Raw genomic sequence first — 17,731 nt, forward strand, 5'->3', positions numbered from 1 at the left:
ATGTTTATAAGTACTTCGTATGCGTACTTTGAACCAAATTAATTATTAATGAAATGCATTATTAGAAGAAATAATTGCGGTAAGTACGGTGGTTGGTATAATAACACGTGATTAATTGCAGGCATTAAATCATCACTTACTAAAGAATCTTAAAACTGTAACTAGAAAATATATTATTACACAAACGTTTATTTTAATGGCATTATTGAACTCCAGATAAGCTAAAAGGAAAATATAATAACATGTAGTGAATAAATATTGACCTTTACTACGATCTAATAAGTATTTGTTAAAATAACTAATCACATTGGTAATTTTCTAACCTTACATAATGGTAACTTTTCAAAATACAAAAAATAAAGTGCCAACACTTGCACACTTGGAGATTCAAAGTATGAACGATTCAGAACAATCGATAATTAAATGTGAAGAGGCAAATGAGAGCAACAAAAATTCACATTGGAGTGCATTCCACAAAAAAGACAAAAGAAATTGATTCGTCATGTAAACCAATCTCTCAAATATGCAACGACATGGAAAGATAGGCTTCTTTTCTTTCGCTGGATTTCTTCCAGCGCATTCGCTTACATATCAATAGACATTGCTCATTCGTTAGTTTCCAAACAATTTTTCGTGTGTTTAATGCTTTGTTGTCGTTTCCATTGAGTCGCGCGATCACTTGTGAGTACTGTAGTCATTCGCTTTTACAGCTTCTGCTGTAAAAAGGAAATGGCATGCGAAGGAGGCACGCAGGCAACACTCTCAATTATGGAAACGGATATAGAAAATTCAATTCTCGGTGCTCGTGAGTTAGAAAATTATGAACAGCGCCAAGATTATGTCGGGCGTTCTCTCGCGAAACAATAATTGCAAAAACGAGGAAAACACTCCATTGTAAAGCGGGATTTCGCGTAATTGAATGGCTGAGCATTGTTTAGATAAGGGCGTGATTTCCCACCGAACAAGCGAACTGCTGTAATGCATTTGAACAAATCAGAAAAATTATCTTTCGACTGTAGATACCATGCGTTACGCATATCAACAAAAACAGACTCATCTACACGCAGTTCCATTGCCGAGACTATATGCTTTCCCTAAGAAAAAAATGTGAAAGGCCAAGTGGGCGTACCTATATATAACAGTAGATAAAGTTCACGAGATTGTCCGGATTATTTGCCAACCGCACTCCAGGCGAAATACACAAACAAATCCTCCACATATATCGGTTTCTAGAAAAGAATAAGAGAAGGACTCGCAGGAGAGGCATAGAAATAAACGGATATCGTCAATTTCAGCGACAAACTCAGCTGCGTCTACAACGTGACCTGGAAATGTCGAAGGAGTGAGGGTTATCATGCTTAGAACGGGAGGCTCTGCTATTGACCGCTGTTTCACGAATTTAATGGCCAATTGTTATGTGCTTTCCCGTTCTATCGTGCTGTACTTGCGTTAGGCGCACATAACACTGCGGTGGCACTGCCGCTGCATGTTTGCGTGCGAAAGCCATTACTGTTCGGCCAAGGTGTTTAACTGTAGTTTCGCCATGGGAGTTGGTACGTTATTATTACATTGTGGCAACGAAGATGCGAACAGCACTCAAAATTTTACGTCTAATAACATTAATTATGCGCCTCTTCTGGGCGTTTGAACGTTGTATGCGTTGACCTTCCAGCTTTTTAATTAAATTCAACGTAACATCAGAAGAATGAAATTACATTTGAGTAATAGAAAAGGTCAAGCGTAAATGAATGCTCGTTAGGTGTGAGATTCAAAGCTACAATGAAAAGTCATTGCTATTCAAAAGGAAAATTAGCAAAACTTGCAGATCCTGAAAATTTCAAGACCATACAATAATTAATAAATCGATAATTACGTCACTTTTATGAGCTTATGATCCAACTTGAAATGATAATGTTAATGAATTCATAAATTCCATATTGTTCCTATTCTTTATGTGCTTCTAAATAATCTTGCTTACAAAAATTCAATGCAGAATGCAGCACTTAAGATTACGTCTGACTATACTCGTCTTTTACTACTTCCTGAAATTCTAGAGTAATTGCGAGTTTATAGATTTTCATAAAAACTAATCGTATACGCGATAACCTAACCGTATACCGTATCAGCGAATCAGCGGATCACGAATTTTCAGCCGAAAAACAATCTTTCAATTTAAGAAAATTTCAGAACCTCAACGATCAGTAATGATAATATATCCCCAAGCTTTCCCTACGCTCCCTTTCTAAACAACGAAAGTCAGTCTAAGACTACCCGTACTTCGTAATTGGAAAATTCGCGAGTCCCAACCGCCCATCAATTTTCAACGTTTCGAATTTCCGGACAACGACGACGACGCGAACACAACACGTCACACGCAGTAATCACCATCAATCATCGGCCAAACTTGAAAAAAAAATGACCTTATTCCAAACACGCGCGAGCTATACATTCGATAATAGCAGCAGAATCTTAGAAGTGGATTCCGTTAATTAAAGAAAGTTTTATCCTTTGGGCGCAGCAGTCGATAGGCATAGTGTCAGGCACTCAGGTGAAGTGACAATTTTTTCCCTCGTCCCGTTGTAAATTGCGATGTCAACAGGGTTCTCGAATTGGAGGTCAGAAGGAAATGGCATCGCGAATTCACGAACCACCTCCCGCTAAGTGCATATATTTTTTAACCGGTAAGTAGCGTTATTCACGCTTTCGGAGCGTTGATAAAGTGTACATTAGCTACCGTTATTCTTTGAAGAAGGCCATGCTTGTACATATACCCTGCAGTTTGTTAGCTGTTGAATTTATATCGAACTACTTTTTTATTCTCGAGCCTTTGCTTATGTTTGGGAACGTTGTTTATTTATCTTGTGTTTGTAAAGAATAAGAATGAATCCTGTAATGGAATACTTCAACGTTGACAAAGTATCGGCAAATATTGTAAAAATATCATCTTGGTGTTGAGAGGTTATAAAATACTGAAAGGAAATTTTGATACGGAGCACTACGGAATTGTAAAATTTCTCTGTCTAAAAATTCTCGTTTTCATTCTCTTGAAAAAATACCCGTATTATTGGATCCATTAAAAGTTTCATACGTTACAAATGTCTGATGTATCACGGCGTATCATGTAAACTGGCACTGATAAAACTCGCTTCTAGGTATGCGTGATACTTAAAGCCATTTAGAAATGAATTTGTAATTATGTACTGTGATCGACAACTTTGTTATCAATGAAAGGGGTGATTGGGAAAATTTCAGATTGGAGAATCTAAACGTGCTAGTAGGAAAGAAGGTGGTTAATTATTGTGAGCCAGCACAAGCTGGAAATTCATTTCCAATGTTAGAATTTCAATGTTAGAAATCCATTTAGTTTTGAATTTGTTATTGTGCGAACTTCTTACAGCGAATCCAGAAAAGTTTTATCTGGTTTCTCATACCTAATTAGTACTAGTTCATCTCGCGATGTATACAACTGCTTCGAGATCTTAATTGTTTATCTAGATCGTAAGAATTTCAAAGCATTACTATACAAACCAATTAGCTTGTACAAACAATTAGTCTTGTTATGAGATCTTAATTCGTCTATCACAGATCAGTAATGTTACCTTTTCAGCGTTTCCTTATAATGCAATACAACATTTTCATAAATAAAAATATTGCTATTCTATTATAATAGCAAATTGCAGAATCATTTGATAAAGCCACTGAAATTAAAATCAAAGCTCATAAAAGTAGAGCTACAAGAAGAAGCCTGAGATGAGGATGTTAATGAGAAATCAGAGGAAGACGTGGCATCTCTCGACATCAGCCACTTAACCTATAGCGTGTCGGGTGCTGCGCAGCCTGCAGACTGCCACTCGACGATTAGCAATTCAAATTGCCAATCCCCTCTCCACCTTACACATTGATACTTAAAATCCGTTGCAGGTGGATTCATTAAAATAGCCTCTAACGTCTACACGCGGGAGTGAGATATCTAGCTAAATATTCATAAGCCGATCGCTGACAAACAGCCAGTCAATACAGTAAGGTTCACGAGCCAAGGCCATTCTTTTTTGCCTAGCTCTATGTCTCTACACTTGGTATTTTATTTGCATTGACATTCATTTGCAAACACAAGCACTTTCACTTGAATATTTTTAGTTTCATAAAGCATTGACGAAGAAAAATATATACTACCGATAGAAGTATTGAAAAATCTCAGAAGATAATTTAACACGATTAATTAATGTAGTACAACGGTTAAAAAGTGAACCTGTAACAAATGGACATGAGTAAGCACAAAAAAATCTGCTATCGTACCCACTTTGCTCGCACAAAAAGTCAATTACAGTCGCAGCGGCTCTGCTCTCCGCTCAGCGAACAAAATCGATCTGTAACACTTAGGACTTATTTTTCCTCTTCACTATTTTTAGCGACGATGCATCACGTGTCTGTCTATTTTTTCCATTTTTTTTTCAGAACTATCATCTTTTTCTTTCTTTCTGCCAGTGACAGATATCGCACAGACTTTACGTGTGTCTCTCTCTCTCCTTCTCTCTCTCTTTCTCTCTCTCTTTATCTTTCCCATTGTCTTTTCGAGCTGCCTGCGCGCAAAAAGGATATTATTGATATTTCATGCCACTGCTTTAACTACCTGCGTATTATATCGATTTGTACTATTTTACTCGCTCAACTGTCATGATAATAGAATGTTTTTTCCGTTACTATTTTTGATAATCCAACATTTTTACCAAAAATCTAGTCTTCTGAAAGAAAGTGAATAGACTTCATGTACTGTTTCGGATAGAAGAATTATATCCTCCCATTGAAAATAGTCTGCCAGTTACTTGTGCGCTCGCATTATCATATGCATACTTTGAAGCAGAGTCCAAGTATCTCTTGACGATCACTAGAATGAATATTGACGATTTTCCTAAACTGTCCCACATGAAGCTCTAGGCAAATATGTACTTTTCTTCGTCCTCGATATTTCGTCTAAGATAAGCTATGAGTTTTTTTTCACTACACCTACTACCAACGAAAGAAACCTCGGAAGAGACATAACAGAATAGACATATATATTTTTTTGAAAAGTCGGGTAGACTTTATTGAGGAATATTTATTCGAGTACTTTTATGATAACATAGAATTCAGTGCAAAATGTATGAGAATCATATAAAAATAACAAAAGGATTTTTTTTAATATTCGCAGAAACTATGAAAATAGTGAATCATTCAATCTTTTAGATCTAATCAAAATACTCATTGATCGTCTTTTGTGTGTGAATCAATGCTTCAAATGATCAAGCAATCAATGGTGAGACTTTTCGATCGATGAAAATGCATATGATCGATCGCTTCTATGTCAGTTCAAACATTTCCAATTAAAATCGCCGACTATGCAACAGTAAACTGAAAGATCTACTAATGTCTGAAAATATCCAACAATCCCAACAGTCGGTAAACTTGCTCAATCAGCTTACAAGCTACTCGCTAGATGGGAACACTAGAAACTGCAAAAATCTGTAAGGACTGTCAAAAATAATATTTGTAGAATATGGCAGGGGAGATATCACATCATATGTTTATAAGTATCTGCTAGCGTTTAGTGCAGTAACCACGATCGACTTATTCGATTACGGGTTTTATGTTCGCTATAGACTTGAAAAATTACAAGAATATCAGTAGATAATTGAAAATTATTTATAGAAATCCCAAGCAATACAGTTAGAAAGATTTGTGTAAAGAGAATTTATCCGAAGTTCTTTCTAATGATGTAAGTGTTAATTTATATATTATGAACAACAATTATTCAAAAACCTTTAACTGTAAGTTGAGATTTTATCGATTTCTTATCATATTCGTAATGCAAAATAATCGTTAAGAAACTATTTAAAATTATTATTAAATTAAGTAACTAGAGAGCTACTATTTTATTATATCACAATAAAAATACATATCTTTCAATATGTAAAGAAAATAGATAAAACACAATAGTTAGAGAGCGATCTATATTCTTATCTGGAAAACTTTCAAAAATTTCAACAAAGCAATCGCGAGAACAGTATATATCGTAGCACTTCATCAAATTTTAAAATATCGACTCGGAGTAATTACGGGCATTATTCAATGCGGATGGACTGTTCAAGATCAAGTGCATACGTGGATCCGCCTGATACATACAGCAGAGAAAGATACACGAGCATGCTGCATTGTATTATATCGGTCTTGGACTAATCTATTTTTAGATAACGGTTATAAACGAATTCATCAAAAGGACTATATAGTCGCGCGGCGAAACAACAGCTGTGCTTGACAATAATACACTGCTATTGATCTTGAAATTGTAAATGAGGGTCCTTTCAAAGTTCGCCTTGTTACTCAATATCCTCTATTATTCATTCCTAATACTCCTGATTTTAATATTAACAAATGTTGATTAATATTAGAACTCGTTTCGATAATTACGTAACTGTTGTTTCGTCATATTTGTTGAATACATTTTTAAATGACCACAGGGATAAATTACCGCCAACTTACGTCGAAGGCTTTCACGATGTGAAAGCCGTCAAAGCTATGGAGTACAGACCACTAGGGAAAACAGGTTTGTTGGTCAGCAAGCTTTCACTTGGCGGTGGAACATTAGGAACTCATTATCAGTAATTTATATAATAAATAATAAAGTTCAAATCGGAAATTTATGCCTATAAATTAAACTCCTCAAATTTACAGTTCTTTCGATGAGGAGGAAGCTATACAAACAGTTCAGACAGCTATAAAAAAAGGAATCAATTACATCGACACAGCTTACTGGTATGGACAAGGAAAGTCGGAGACATTGCTTGGGAAGGTAAATGAAAAAAAAAAGATTTTTCAAATTTTTGAAAAGTCTTTTAATTGTAAAATATATTGTAATTTAACTTTGACTGCTCATAGATTATATAAGACATTTTAAGCTACTATATATATGTAAATATCACCGTAAAATCATGTTAGGCACTCAAAGGAATTCCTCGTGAAGCTTATTACATAGCCACCAAAGTCGGAAGATACGAGCTTAATTATGAACACATGTTCGACTTCACAGCCGAGCGAGCGCGAAAAAGTTTAAAGGAGAGCTTACAGCGATTGCAAATCGAATATGTCGATGTCGTTCAGGTGAATAATTTTTCTTATAATATTAAACTAATGATCCGCTAGTAATACTGTTAATATTTAATATCGGAAGGTACATTAGTTGAAATGCTTATTTAACTACTAAAAACTAAACGACGATACCTTTAATTGCTGAGTCATTTTCAACCTAAAAAAATGTTCGTACTATGTCAAATACAGTAAATCTAAAGTACAAAATAAAATAAAAATGTTCATTATATTATTAGATACTCAAATGCTCTTCAGTATTCTAATTTTCAAAAACTTGTAAAATAAGTAATATTGTGTAACTTGAATTTTATAAATTTAATATCCGACATTTCATATGAGTTATAATCTTTAAAAGAGACAGCCATCGAGAAATACACGAATAATAATACTGACGGGAGTTATAATTCCATAAATATCAAATTATTATTCGAATAATCTCATTATCTAAGTATTAAATTAAGATTCATCAATTTCGAATTTCAGATCCATGACATTGAGTTCGCACCGTCTCTCGACATAATTATCACTCAAACACTGCCAGAACTTTCTCGTCATGTAGCTGAGGGTCGAGCTAAATATATTGGCATTACCGGTTATCCAGTTTCAGTACTCAAAGAATGCATCATAAGGAGTAACATCAAGATTGATATGATCCTCAGCTATGCAAGATTCACTCTCATCGATGATACTCTTTTTGACTACATTTCATTTTTCAAGGTGAAATATAATATAAAATTCACAATTATTGCTGATGAGAATACTCATTTGAATGATTAATTTAGGAACATAATATTGGAAAGTCGAGGACCTCAGGCATGGCACCCAGCTCATGAAGACACAAAAAAGTATTGTAAAGAAGCTGCTCAATGTTGTCAAGTATGAACATTTACAATTTTTTGTTTTCAAATTATCAAAAAATATATGTATACAAGTACTTTTAGCACAACGACGTTGAGCTAACTAAATTAGCACTTTGGCATTCTATTCAATGTCCAGACATTGCAACACACTTGGTTGGCATGCAAAACTTACAAGAGCTAAATATCAACTTAAATATTGTATATAAGGGCATAACAAACAAAGAAATAGAAATCTTGAATGAAATCAAGGAAACGTAAGTATACAAGCTTTTAAATAATCGCATGTTTATATCCAATGATCATTCTTCACACTCATAGCCCACATAATCAACTTAAAATGAATTCAATATTATATAACAAACAATGCTTAGATGTAACATTTACTACAGGTTGCTTAAAAAAGGGAAAATACTCTTAAAAGTCATTATCAGCAACACTACTCATAATCAGTTTAAATGTAGAATTAACTTTTACTATTTTTAACAAAGATATAAAAGATTTTTATTTTTCAATAGCTGTCGATATCGAAGACTGATTATATAGTCTTATATATTCTACTTGTTACAAAAAGATGTAAAAAACTATGATAATCGACACTTTGGTGAGTTTCAGATTTGTTAGAGAGTTTATAATTTACTATCTGAAAAAAACCTTGCAGAAACCCTAATTTTACTTTTAAAATAATTTTGTTTTACTGTATTGGTAGTTTGAAACTATTGATAAAAATTTTTTTCAGGTATCTATCTAAGATCAAATCAAAACATTGGGAAGGAGTTGAACTTGAAAACTACTGGAAAGCTATTAAACTCTGAACTCAAAGTTTATGTACCCAAATATATATCAAAAGAGCAATATTTTTATAAATAATAAGATTGTATCCTTTTTATATACTATTCAATGAGTAATACTATATTTATTAGAATCTGTGTAGCTAAAATAAACTTTCGATTAAATAATAATACTAAATATTCAAAGTTCAATTTTTTGATCACTACATAACTTCTATTTTAGTAAAATATGATAGAAGATTATCTTAAATAGTTTGTTATTAAAAATTGATATAAATAAGTTCTTAAACACTTTGGTTTCAAATTTTTTTTAATCTTAATTCTTCCTAACTATTATTACCTGAGATGTATTTATTTTTAAATGTTACCAGAAAGCTGTCTGATTGAAAATAGATTCTTAGGCAAGCTAAAATAGTTATCATTACCAGGTTTGATTTGATATGTAAGCTCATACATTAAGACTGTAATTATTGATCCCAAAATTGGCTTATGATACATTTGCTTAAGTTCAAATCCTTTTTTAAGACACAGTTCCCTACCAGCTTCAGTGTACTCAGAGGCAACAATGTTTGCACAACTGTAACCCTGCTTAACTGCAAAATCAATGGCTACCTTTAATAGACAAGAGGCTATACCTTTGCGACGATAACTTTGATGAACACATAAACGTTTGATCCAAGCTCCTTTGTCAAGATTGTGACTCTTCAATAATCCAACAGCTCCAACAATCTTTTTATTTTGTAAAGACACATCAATATTAGATTCCTTAAATTCCTTTTCATTCATTACTTGATAATGAAAGTCTGCAGGACTACTAGAACTCATGGAAGGTTCAAATGCTTCAGCCACCCAAAAACAAGAAAATGCATTTGACATGTAGATTCTACAAATAAAATGAGTATCATTGAAAAACAATGAAAAAATTATATAACTCAACTGTAACAACTTTAGAAAAAGTTTAATGAATTGTAAAAAAACTTAACTTACTTTGAAATATTTGTCACTTCTTGATCAACCTCAATCACCTTGGCAGTGAATGATAAATATGTTACTATATAAGTCATTATTATTACAACTGGTATGACTAACAGGCAAATGGTGAAAGGCATTCCAAAAAATATAAATGTAATTGCTGCTAGCAAAATTGTTATTTGGAAAGTAATCTCTTTAAATATATTCCTAACAAAGGCACAATTCTTGGAAGATAGAATTCCACTCTTTATTAAATCGTGACAATCATATTCATCTTCTGGTTTATAAGGTCGTACGACAATAATGTGGCTCATTTTACAATGTATCTAAAAATAATAATTGAATTTAATTAAATATTGAAATGATATTACGTCAAACATTTTCACGATTTAATACAAACTTTTTCAAACAATAATAAGTATCTAAACTAAGGGTTAGAAATGACAAAACAAAACAAAGCGTGCGAGTCGTTCAATATTACGTGATAATATGAAATCAGCCGCAAGAGTTTTTTTAATTAAAATCGAAATACTCGATATATACGATAATCAGTGAATAAATTGCCGCTCTGTTCAAGTTGGATCAGAAAAATACAAATTTTCAACATGGCAACTAAGCAGTGGCTGCAACTACTACAAGATGCTAAAAAGACGGCTATTATTCAAGATGGTAACTTAATTCTTGTATTTAAATTCACTTTTTAACAAAAATTTATTATGCATTTTAACAAAAATGTGAAATTTGACAATGACACATAAAGTTTTTTAAATATAGTGTCTTTGACATTTCGTGTAACCTCTTTGTTTGATCAATACCAGTATTTACATTCTGATTATAAATAACAAAATATGCTAATTTGATAAATATGTTATTGAATTTAAAATTGCAGGATTTTTGTAATTATTTATTAATTCAAATAAATATTTTCAAGGAAAAAAATAAAAATACAATTTCATAATTATTTATGAAATTTATACATCATTACAGTAGCATTTTAGTCATTCAAAAACTTTTTAGACAATTCTATTTTGTAACATGTTTAGAACAATATAAATTAAAATGCAAAAAATTTTAAAATTGCAGGCAAACGGAAAGTTCATTTTCTAATGGAAGATGGTAAAGAAATGGTAGAAGAATATAGCGTTGATACAAATGTTGTGATAAAAAGAGCATGGAAACAGAAAGGTAAATTAGGACAAGACATTGGCTGGGAGATTGAAGTTGGAGATCCAGAGCCAAACCGAATAGATAATCTTGAGATTGTAGGCATCAGGGAAAGTTCAAGTGCTGTATGTTGAATATTATTTAATAAAGTTGTAACAATTTAGTATTTTTATTTTAAACTTCTTGTATTATAGCCAATTGTTACAAGACGAATCACCAAAACTGCTTTAGAGTGGAGGATAAGAAATTTACCATACCCTAAAGATGTATATTCAGTTACTACAGAAGATGATGGAACAATAACTGTTCGTACTAGTAACAAAAAGTATTTTAAGAAAATAAATATACCTGATTTGGAAAGAGTAGGCTTAAAGCCAGAGCAAGATAGGATATCATTTAACTATCAGTACAACACATTAATAATTACAGTAAGTAATTCATGCTTATTCCACTGCCTTTAAATTAGTTCCTAGGCATTCGATATGTTTATTTATATAATTTTTTGAAAATTGAAAAAATTTTTACATTATGCATTATATCATTTTAACAATTTATATTTGTTATTCATAGTATAAAAAACCACCAAAACTTATTGAAATGGAAAAGAAAATTTTTGACATGATATCAAAATTGAAAATAGCGAAGGATGGAGATGTGCAATGCCCTACAAGTTAACAAATATTAGATTTTAGATGTAGTCTATTTGACTAAATAATAATATTTTGTACGAGAATTGACGTGATTTACAATGACGGTACGATATTTTACAAATCGTTTATTTTTTTAGTTATTCTTGTCTGCAAAAATGTAATTTATGATTTATTTACATACTCATCAGATTGCTGTTCAATGAATTCATTTTTGTACTACGTATACTTAATATCCACGTACAGTTTTATTTAAAAATTGTAAATAAAACAATCAATTTTTCACACATTTGAACAGCCCTTCGAAAAACTTATGGTGTTCCGATTCGAAATATATGCAGAACGATTATCGACCGCCACAAAAGCTATGAAGTGAGCGTGTAACGTGGGTAAAACTCGAGAGGGGGCGTTTGTTGGTTCTGCACTCTGCATGGTTCTAGTGGTGGTTTTGCTCGGTGTACGATGCTTTTAATATTATAAGACAATTGTTGAGAATTGATATTAAAAATGTCAAAATCAATACCTGACAGGTAAGTCCGTTAATTATTTCGAGTATTCAGCGTAACGGTTCAACAAAAGTATTTGTTGTTTGTTGCACATATCAATTTGAGATAATAATCATGTTTCGAGGTTATGTTTTGGTAACGTTGCCGCTCGACAACAAAACGTTTTGAGTGTTTCTATTATTATTTTTGGAACAGTGACATTAAATTTTTAAAGAAACACATAGATTGATTTACAGTGTGATGAATCGTGTTTGTTTTTATGTTAATCGTTTAGCACGGACGCGGTTTCTACCGCTGAATCAAGCTCATTTTGCTGTTTTATCAGCTCGTTTTGTCGGTGTTGTAATGTAACGCCGGTGCAACACGTGGCCATCAGATGGTGCCGTGTACACCGCCAAATTTGAATTCGTTTGAAGAAAATGAATTGCCTTTGATCCATGTTTATAAATAGATAAATAACTTTTTTTCAGTATACTAGTATTGATTAACCAAATAAAATTGTTTGCGCCCTAGGTGGTTAGATTACAAAGCATACGGCGATGTCATCACAGGAACCAAAATTATTGCCTTCAAAGTACCGCTTAAAGAAGTAAGTCTCATACATAATATCGCAAATCAGCAAATTATTTCTTTTTTCTACCCATTCCATCGGCAAAAATAGCTATGTTTATAAATGAGATGAAAACTTATTCATCTTCTCGTGCAGCAGAGATTCCCACAATAAGTACGTGGGTAATATATAACGCTTGAAAAAAGAAAGAGAAAAAATTGCGCTGTCGTTTTGTCGGTAGGGAGCGCCGAAAAGCTTTTCGGAGTACATATATGTACATCTTAAGAAGTCTGCTGGCGAACGTTTCGCGCGCTCGCGAAGTCCGGCATCATTTCAACGAAGTAGTCGCGCCCGGAGAGCTCTGAGCTGATTTATGCCGATGTAAATCAGCACTTTGGTGGCGGCGCCGACAGGTTTGCACGCTCCGTCCTCACCCTCCCTTCAAAGCTTTTTATTTTTTGCTTTATTTTTACCGCCACGCAGCTTGACGAATATCTGTTAAATTCTAAGGACAATTCTTGTTTTTCGTAAGTTGATGCTAGGAATCAAATGATTACAAATATTCAATTGTTTTAGTTTAGATGCTATTTTATTTTGTTACACAATCGCTTACGTAAACAAAAATAATCGTTAAAATTGGAATCGCGTTTTTAAATTTTTTAACAAGAATCTAATGCATGGAATGCTTGACATAGATACGAATGCTTATCAATATTTTTTACTAACAATTAGTTATAGTTTAAGTAAACTATTGAAACGAGTTTGCAGCTGACATTTTCAACTTATTACATATATATATATGTGTGTGTGTGTATATATATATATATATATATATATATATATATATATATATATATATATATATATATATATATATATATATATATATATATATATATATATATTGTATTGCAATAACAAGATCGCAAATATTTCTACTTGAATTCTAATTGAAAAAAAATATATTTATCAACATACAAACGGAATTCCGTGTACTTTGTTTCCATGCGATAATAATATTAAAAGAATATGGAATGTCGAATAATCCGATGCCCTCAATTTGTCAGTAAAACAGCATTATCAGTTTCAAAATTTCAATGAAAAGATGTGCGCAGAATGAAAAGCTCATAGAGACGAAAAAAAAGATCTAAGAAGACACAAGAAGTCGTTTGACTGGAGAAAAGACGCAACACGTGCAGAAATGGTAGAGATGTCACGCAGCGACTGCTCCTTTCATTAACTCTCGCCCGATGAACAGCATAGCAAAATTTTGATGACCCGCAACGTTCTTTTCATTAAAAATAACTTGCGCGACACGTACGCATCCATATTCCATCGAAGAAAACAAAAGTCACGTCCGTGGGAATCGACTTTTGACGATGTTATCGCGCATATAACCCTCCCGCGTTTGATTTACCGAGCATGTTTACGCTACACAACCAACGTTGGATAAGAGAAGGCCGAACCTTTTATTATTCGCGACGTCGTGTATTACCTTTGTTTCGGGGCCTTCTTTTTTCCCTTTCTTTCTCTTTATACCGCGTGTGGAATTAGTGGGAGTAGATAACGAATTATCTCCGAGAGAAAAGGACGTGAAATTTTCGCTGAATTGGCCGCACGCGTAAGAGCTGAAATTAAGCTGACTTTGGATTCTACTTTGGAGATTACTTTATCAAGGCCTTTTATTTGGGATATCTCTGTATTTGTCGGCTTTTGTTGTGGTGGCCTTTAAATTGCTGTGGTGTAATGGTTTGGTATACGATATCTTTGAGCAGAACTGTGGAATGTCTCTTTGTAGTTCACATGGATATAAGCAAAAATTAAATGTACATTCTGTATGATTTTAGTATTGATGACGCTATATACAATGAAACATTGCATTTTAAAGTTTAGAAGCAAAATTATTGTACACTTTGGAAGTTATTGAAATTCACATAGTGTCTACCGCAACTAAATTTGAAAATTTTGCCTCATTTCTTCCAGTTCACTAATATTTTCTCAAACATTATCATCACATCTTTGACAAAAAGAGTTAATGTATGGCGTGCGAGTCTGGTATTTATTACGTCAACTCCATTGAATGACGTTATTCGACACTCACTACTATTTATTCCAAGTGAAATATCCTTAGTAAAAGTTAATATTTTAACAAGCTATAAGAAAATGAACAGGTACGTCAAACGAAGCAGTTCGAATTTCATCGACATTCAAAAGCTCGCGATCCCAATCTATGTAAGCTAAAAACAATTGCACTTGCCGTTGGATGTCGCATCCTTCCAGTTATATGCCACGAACTTAGTCGTTTGTCACCCTCGCGGGAGTGGCAAAAAGTAAATCGCCAAGAGGGGTCCCCGTTACGCTATAACGCGAGATGCCCCTCTTGATAATGTTCTCTTTTGCAAGGCCTCCTTTTCCTCTCCTGCTTCCTTTTAATTTTCTTATACCAGAAACGATAAGAATCGGCTATCACGAAAAATATCATGCGAACGAGCGCAAAATAGAAATGTTACAAATCGAGAGGCATTCGAAAATTTCAATAATACTTTAATTCAATGTTATTTTTTACTCTTTTTTCACGTTAAAATTCCAAATCGACGTCATTACAAACAGGAATTATATTTCGGAGTATGCATCTCCACTTTTCGCTGTTTTAAATTTCCCACTTACATAGCTATCATAAATATATTTCTGTGCTTGCTAAAGCCAGTTCTATCGAGAACATGTACTGATAAGGGGTAAAATCAATTTCTCAATCGCGAAATCATTGAACCGAATGAAATATTCATCGATAAGACGTGCGATAAAAAGAAGACACAGACAGTGTGAAAAAAGGGCAACGCCGAACAATCCTTCTTGAACGAGATTCTCTCGCAGCAAAAAAGAAAACAAGATTTCGCGAAGTGAAAGTTCAAATTGTCCTTAAGATGTGTATAGTTTTTTTGACACGACCTCGGTTCGTATACAAATTGCCAATTGCCTACCTTTATCGATTTGACATATTATATACCTTTTCTCATTTGCTGACTTATTATTTCTTCTCATTTCTCCGCGTCTTTCCTTTACCGTAATCTTTACGAGTTTAAGATTGCCTGTCGCTTCAGCCACGCATATATATATATATATACACGGTATTTATAATTGTCTCTTCCTCGCACTCATCGAATAATTGACTTTTCTTCGTCTGACTTACTGACCGAGAATTTCGCACGCGGTGCATTTTATATTCTTAATAGCCGCGGTTCGTTAAAATTCAATGCGCTAATCATGCCGAAAATTGCGAGGCGTCATGCTTCGTCGGCCTCTATGAATTGATCACGACCGCCGGCTTTGTGCGTTGAACGGATGAAGTATTTGGATTATTCACGTCTGGTTAGGGGAGTTGGAAACATAAGAAGGGTGGTTTGTATTAATGATTCGCCGATCATCGTTCATTGGAGTTGTCTGTCGGACCGCCTTATCAACTCTCATTAACACATGAACGATAATTTCCTCGGAATTATGTAATCGGCAAAATAAATTCTGTTTGATTATCAGCCAGACTACGGAAAATACAATCGTTATAAATAATTTCATTTCAATAAATAATCAAAGCAATCCAAGTATGTACAACGGAATATTTCAACTACGTCATCATCCTCCTTCATAAAAAGAAATAAATACATCTGCAGTCATAAAAACCTTGCGCGCCCATCCACAGAAGACGAGAAAGAAAAAAGAAAAAAGTTCCATGCTTTCGGTGCACGCACGCGAAAAACAGAGGAGAAAGTGCTCGCGCCTAATTGATTCCAGCGTCTGGATGCGTAGTCATCCTCGTCGACGGCATGCTCTGCTCAGCGGGGGGCCTCCTCTCTCTCTCTCGCTCGCACAAGGTATCCCTGGGAATCCGGCGCTGCTCGCGTGCGGAGTGCCGTGGTGCGAGGGTGGCGGCTATACACACAACACAGGCCCTCCTCACCAAAAAACTTTTTTACTGCGGGGTCATCGTGCGCGCGTGCCTTCCTTTATTTTATCTTGTTCACCGCGTGGTGTTGTATTGTTTATTGTTTTACTGTTTTACAACTTGCAAAGACTTTTATTGATGAAAGGGGTGGTTGGATTGATTTTTAGAGCTTTTTTTCCCGCTTGGCAGTTCGGTTTTATTTCAGAAGATTTCAGCGGTGAGTTCAAGTTGAGTCAATATTCATCTCGACATCGATCGCGCGTCCAAATGTCAGGATAAGGATTTACGCGCTTTTCCGAAGCTCGACTCGGTTCGTCTTTGGTGAGTTCGATTATACTCGTTAAACGTTCATCGGTATATTCAGCTAACGATATCACCTATGTCCGATCGGATTCTCGTCTTTCCGTGGAAAATGGAGTGCAACGGGCGTGGCCACCTGCTTGGCGCCCCCGACGCAGTTTTTGTTTCGTCGTCGTTTCACACTGCACCGCACACAGCTTTTGTGTTGTTCGCAGTTCGTTACGGCTTGACACCTCGAACGAGCGAGCGGCGACACAAGCCGACCGATAAACCACCAAATGAGATCCCGTAAGTCAAAGCTTCTACGTGCGTGTTTTGACAGCAGTGACTACTTTGCATGCCAAAGGTGAGGTTGGAATTTCTCTGTGTGTGTTCTTTTTTTTGTCGGTACTGGCACGAGAGCGAGGCAAATTTACGAGGTTAAAGGTGGGCTAATTCCATGAAAGCGACGGGCGCGAGATCGAACGGGTGTAATTATCTGATAGTCAAATTTTTTTCTTCGGGCTGATGCGTGTTAAATAATGTTGCTTTTCAGGGAAAAACAAAGTGAAAACATTTTGGGAATACCTTGATTTTTTAAAAATTTTTGTTCTTCCAAGTAAATTTCGTGACTTTTAAAAATGGAAAAAAATCAATTGATGTCCTTATGTATATAAACAAATGTTGTTTTTATGCTTTCGATTTAAGTCACAAGGTGATCTTAAAAGTAAACTTTTTAACGATATATTATTTTATTTATAATTATGTTGCCGCAGGTACACCAAACAAAAGTATTTTAAATGTAAACGGTAAATAATCGATTCGTTCGAATATTCCTGAAATCAAAAGTTGACTTCATTGCAGTCAGTTAAGTAATCAATTATCTGACTCAATTATAACAAG

General features: G+C 34.2%; 4 protein-coding genes across 7 annotated transcripts in view; 3 read left to right on the forward strand and 1 right to left on the reverse strand.

Annotated features, from left to right (window-relative positions):
• Window positions 1-17,731, forward strand: part of LOC131670650 (uncharacterized) — a 92,016-nt gene that overhangs the window by 39,116 nt on the left and 35,169 nt on the right. For 2 of the 3 annotated variants that reach the window (XM_058946413.1, XM_058946414.1), the window contains exons 1-2: window positions 11,987-12,083; window positions 12,573-12,648. The exons of the other annotated variant lie outside the window; for it this stretch is intronic. In XM_058946413.1, coding sequence (XP_058802396.1) covers window positions 12,061-12,083; window positions 12,573-12,648 — 99 coding nt within the window. In that variant the 5' untranslated portion in view covers window positions 11,987-12,060. Of the gene's footprint in view, window positions 1-11,986; window positions 12,084-12,572; window positions 12,649-17,731 lie in introns of those variants that run through there. 3 annotated transcript variants of the gene reach the window in all.
• Window positions 5,564-8,841, forward strand: LOC131670651 (uncharacterized). Its single transcript, XM_058946417.1, is given in 7 exon segments — window positions 5,564-5,752; window positions 6,495-6,635; window positions 6,709-6,826; window positions 6,973-7,134; window positions 7,606-7,998; window positions 8,064-8,236; window positions 8,719-8,841. Coding segments are annotated over 7 exon segments (1,068 nt in total). The 5' UTR covers window positions 5,564-5,747; the 3' UTR covers window positions 8,795-8,841.
• LOC131670652 (uncharacterized) lies at window positions 9,121-10,213 on the reverse strand. The gene is made up of 3 exons (XM_058946418.1): window positions 10,143-10,213; window positions 9,758-10,068; window positions 9,121-9,653 (listed from the first exon to the last, which is right to left on the reverse strand). Exons 2-3 carry the CDS (start codon window positions 10,054-10,056, stop codon window positions 9,128-9,130), a joined length of 825 nt encoding a protein of 274 aa, XP_058802401.1. The 5' UTR covers window positions 10,057-10,068; window positions 10,143-10,213; the 3' UTR covers window positions 9,121-9,127.
• Window positions 10,294-11,865, forward strand: LOC131670653 (protein DPCD). Of its 2 annotated transcripts, XR_009302466.1 has the most exons (5): window positions 10,294-10,411; window positions 10,826-11,031; window positions 11,101-11,334; window positions 11,477-11,660; window positions 11,745-11,853. XR_009302466.1 is itself a non-coding variant. In XM_058946419.1 (4 exons), the coding sequence occupies exons 1-4, from the start codon at window positions 10,348-10,350 to the stop codon at window positions 11,579-11,581; spliced, it is 609 nt and encodes a 202-aa protein (XP_058802402.1). In that variant the 5' UTR covers window positions 10,294-10,347; the 3' UTR covers window positions 11,582-11,865. The 2 variants fall into 2 exon arrangements, 1 of the variants encoding a protein (XP_058802402.1); XM_058946419.1 differs by having other exon boundaries at window positions 11,477-11,865.

The sequence above is a fragment of the Phymastichus coffea genome, unplaced genomic scaffold (assembly GCF_024137745.1).
Source record: "Phymastichus coffea isolate CEN01 unplaced genomic scaffold, Cenicafe_Pcof_1.1 PCOF00113, whole genome shotgun sequence".
NCBI lineage: Eukaryota > Metazoa > Arthropoda > Insecta > Hymenoptera > Eulophidae > Phymastichus > Phymastichus coffea.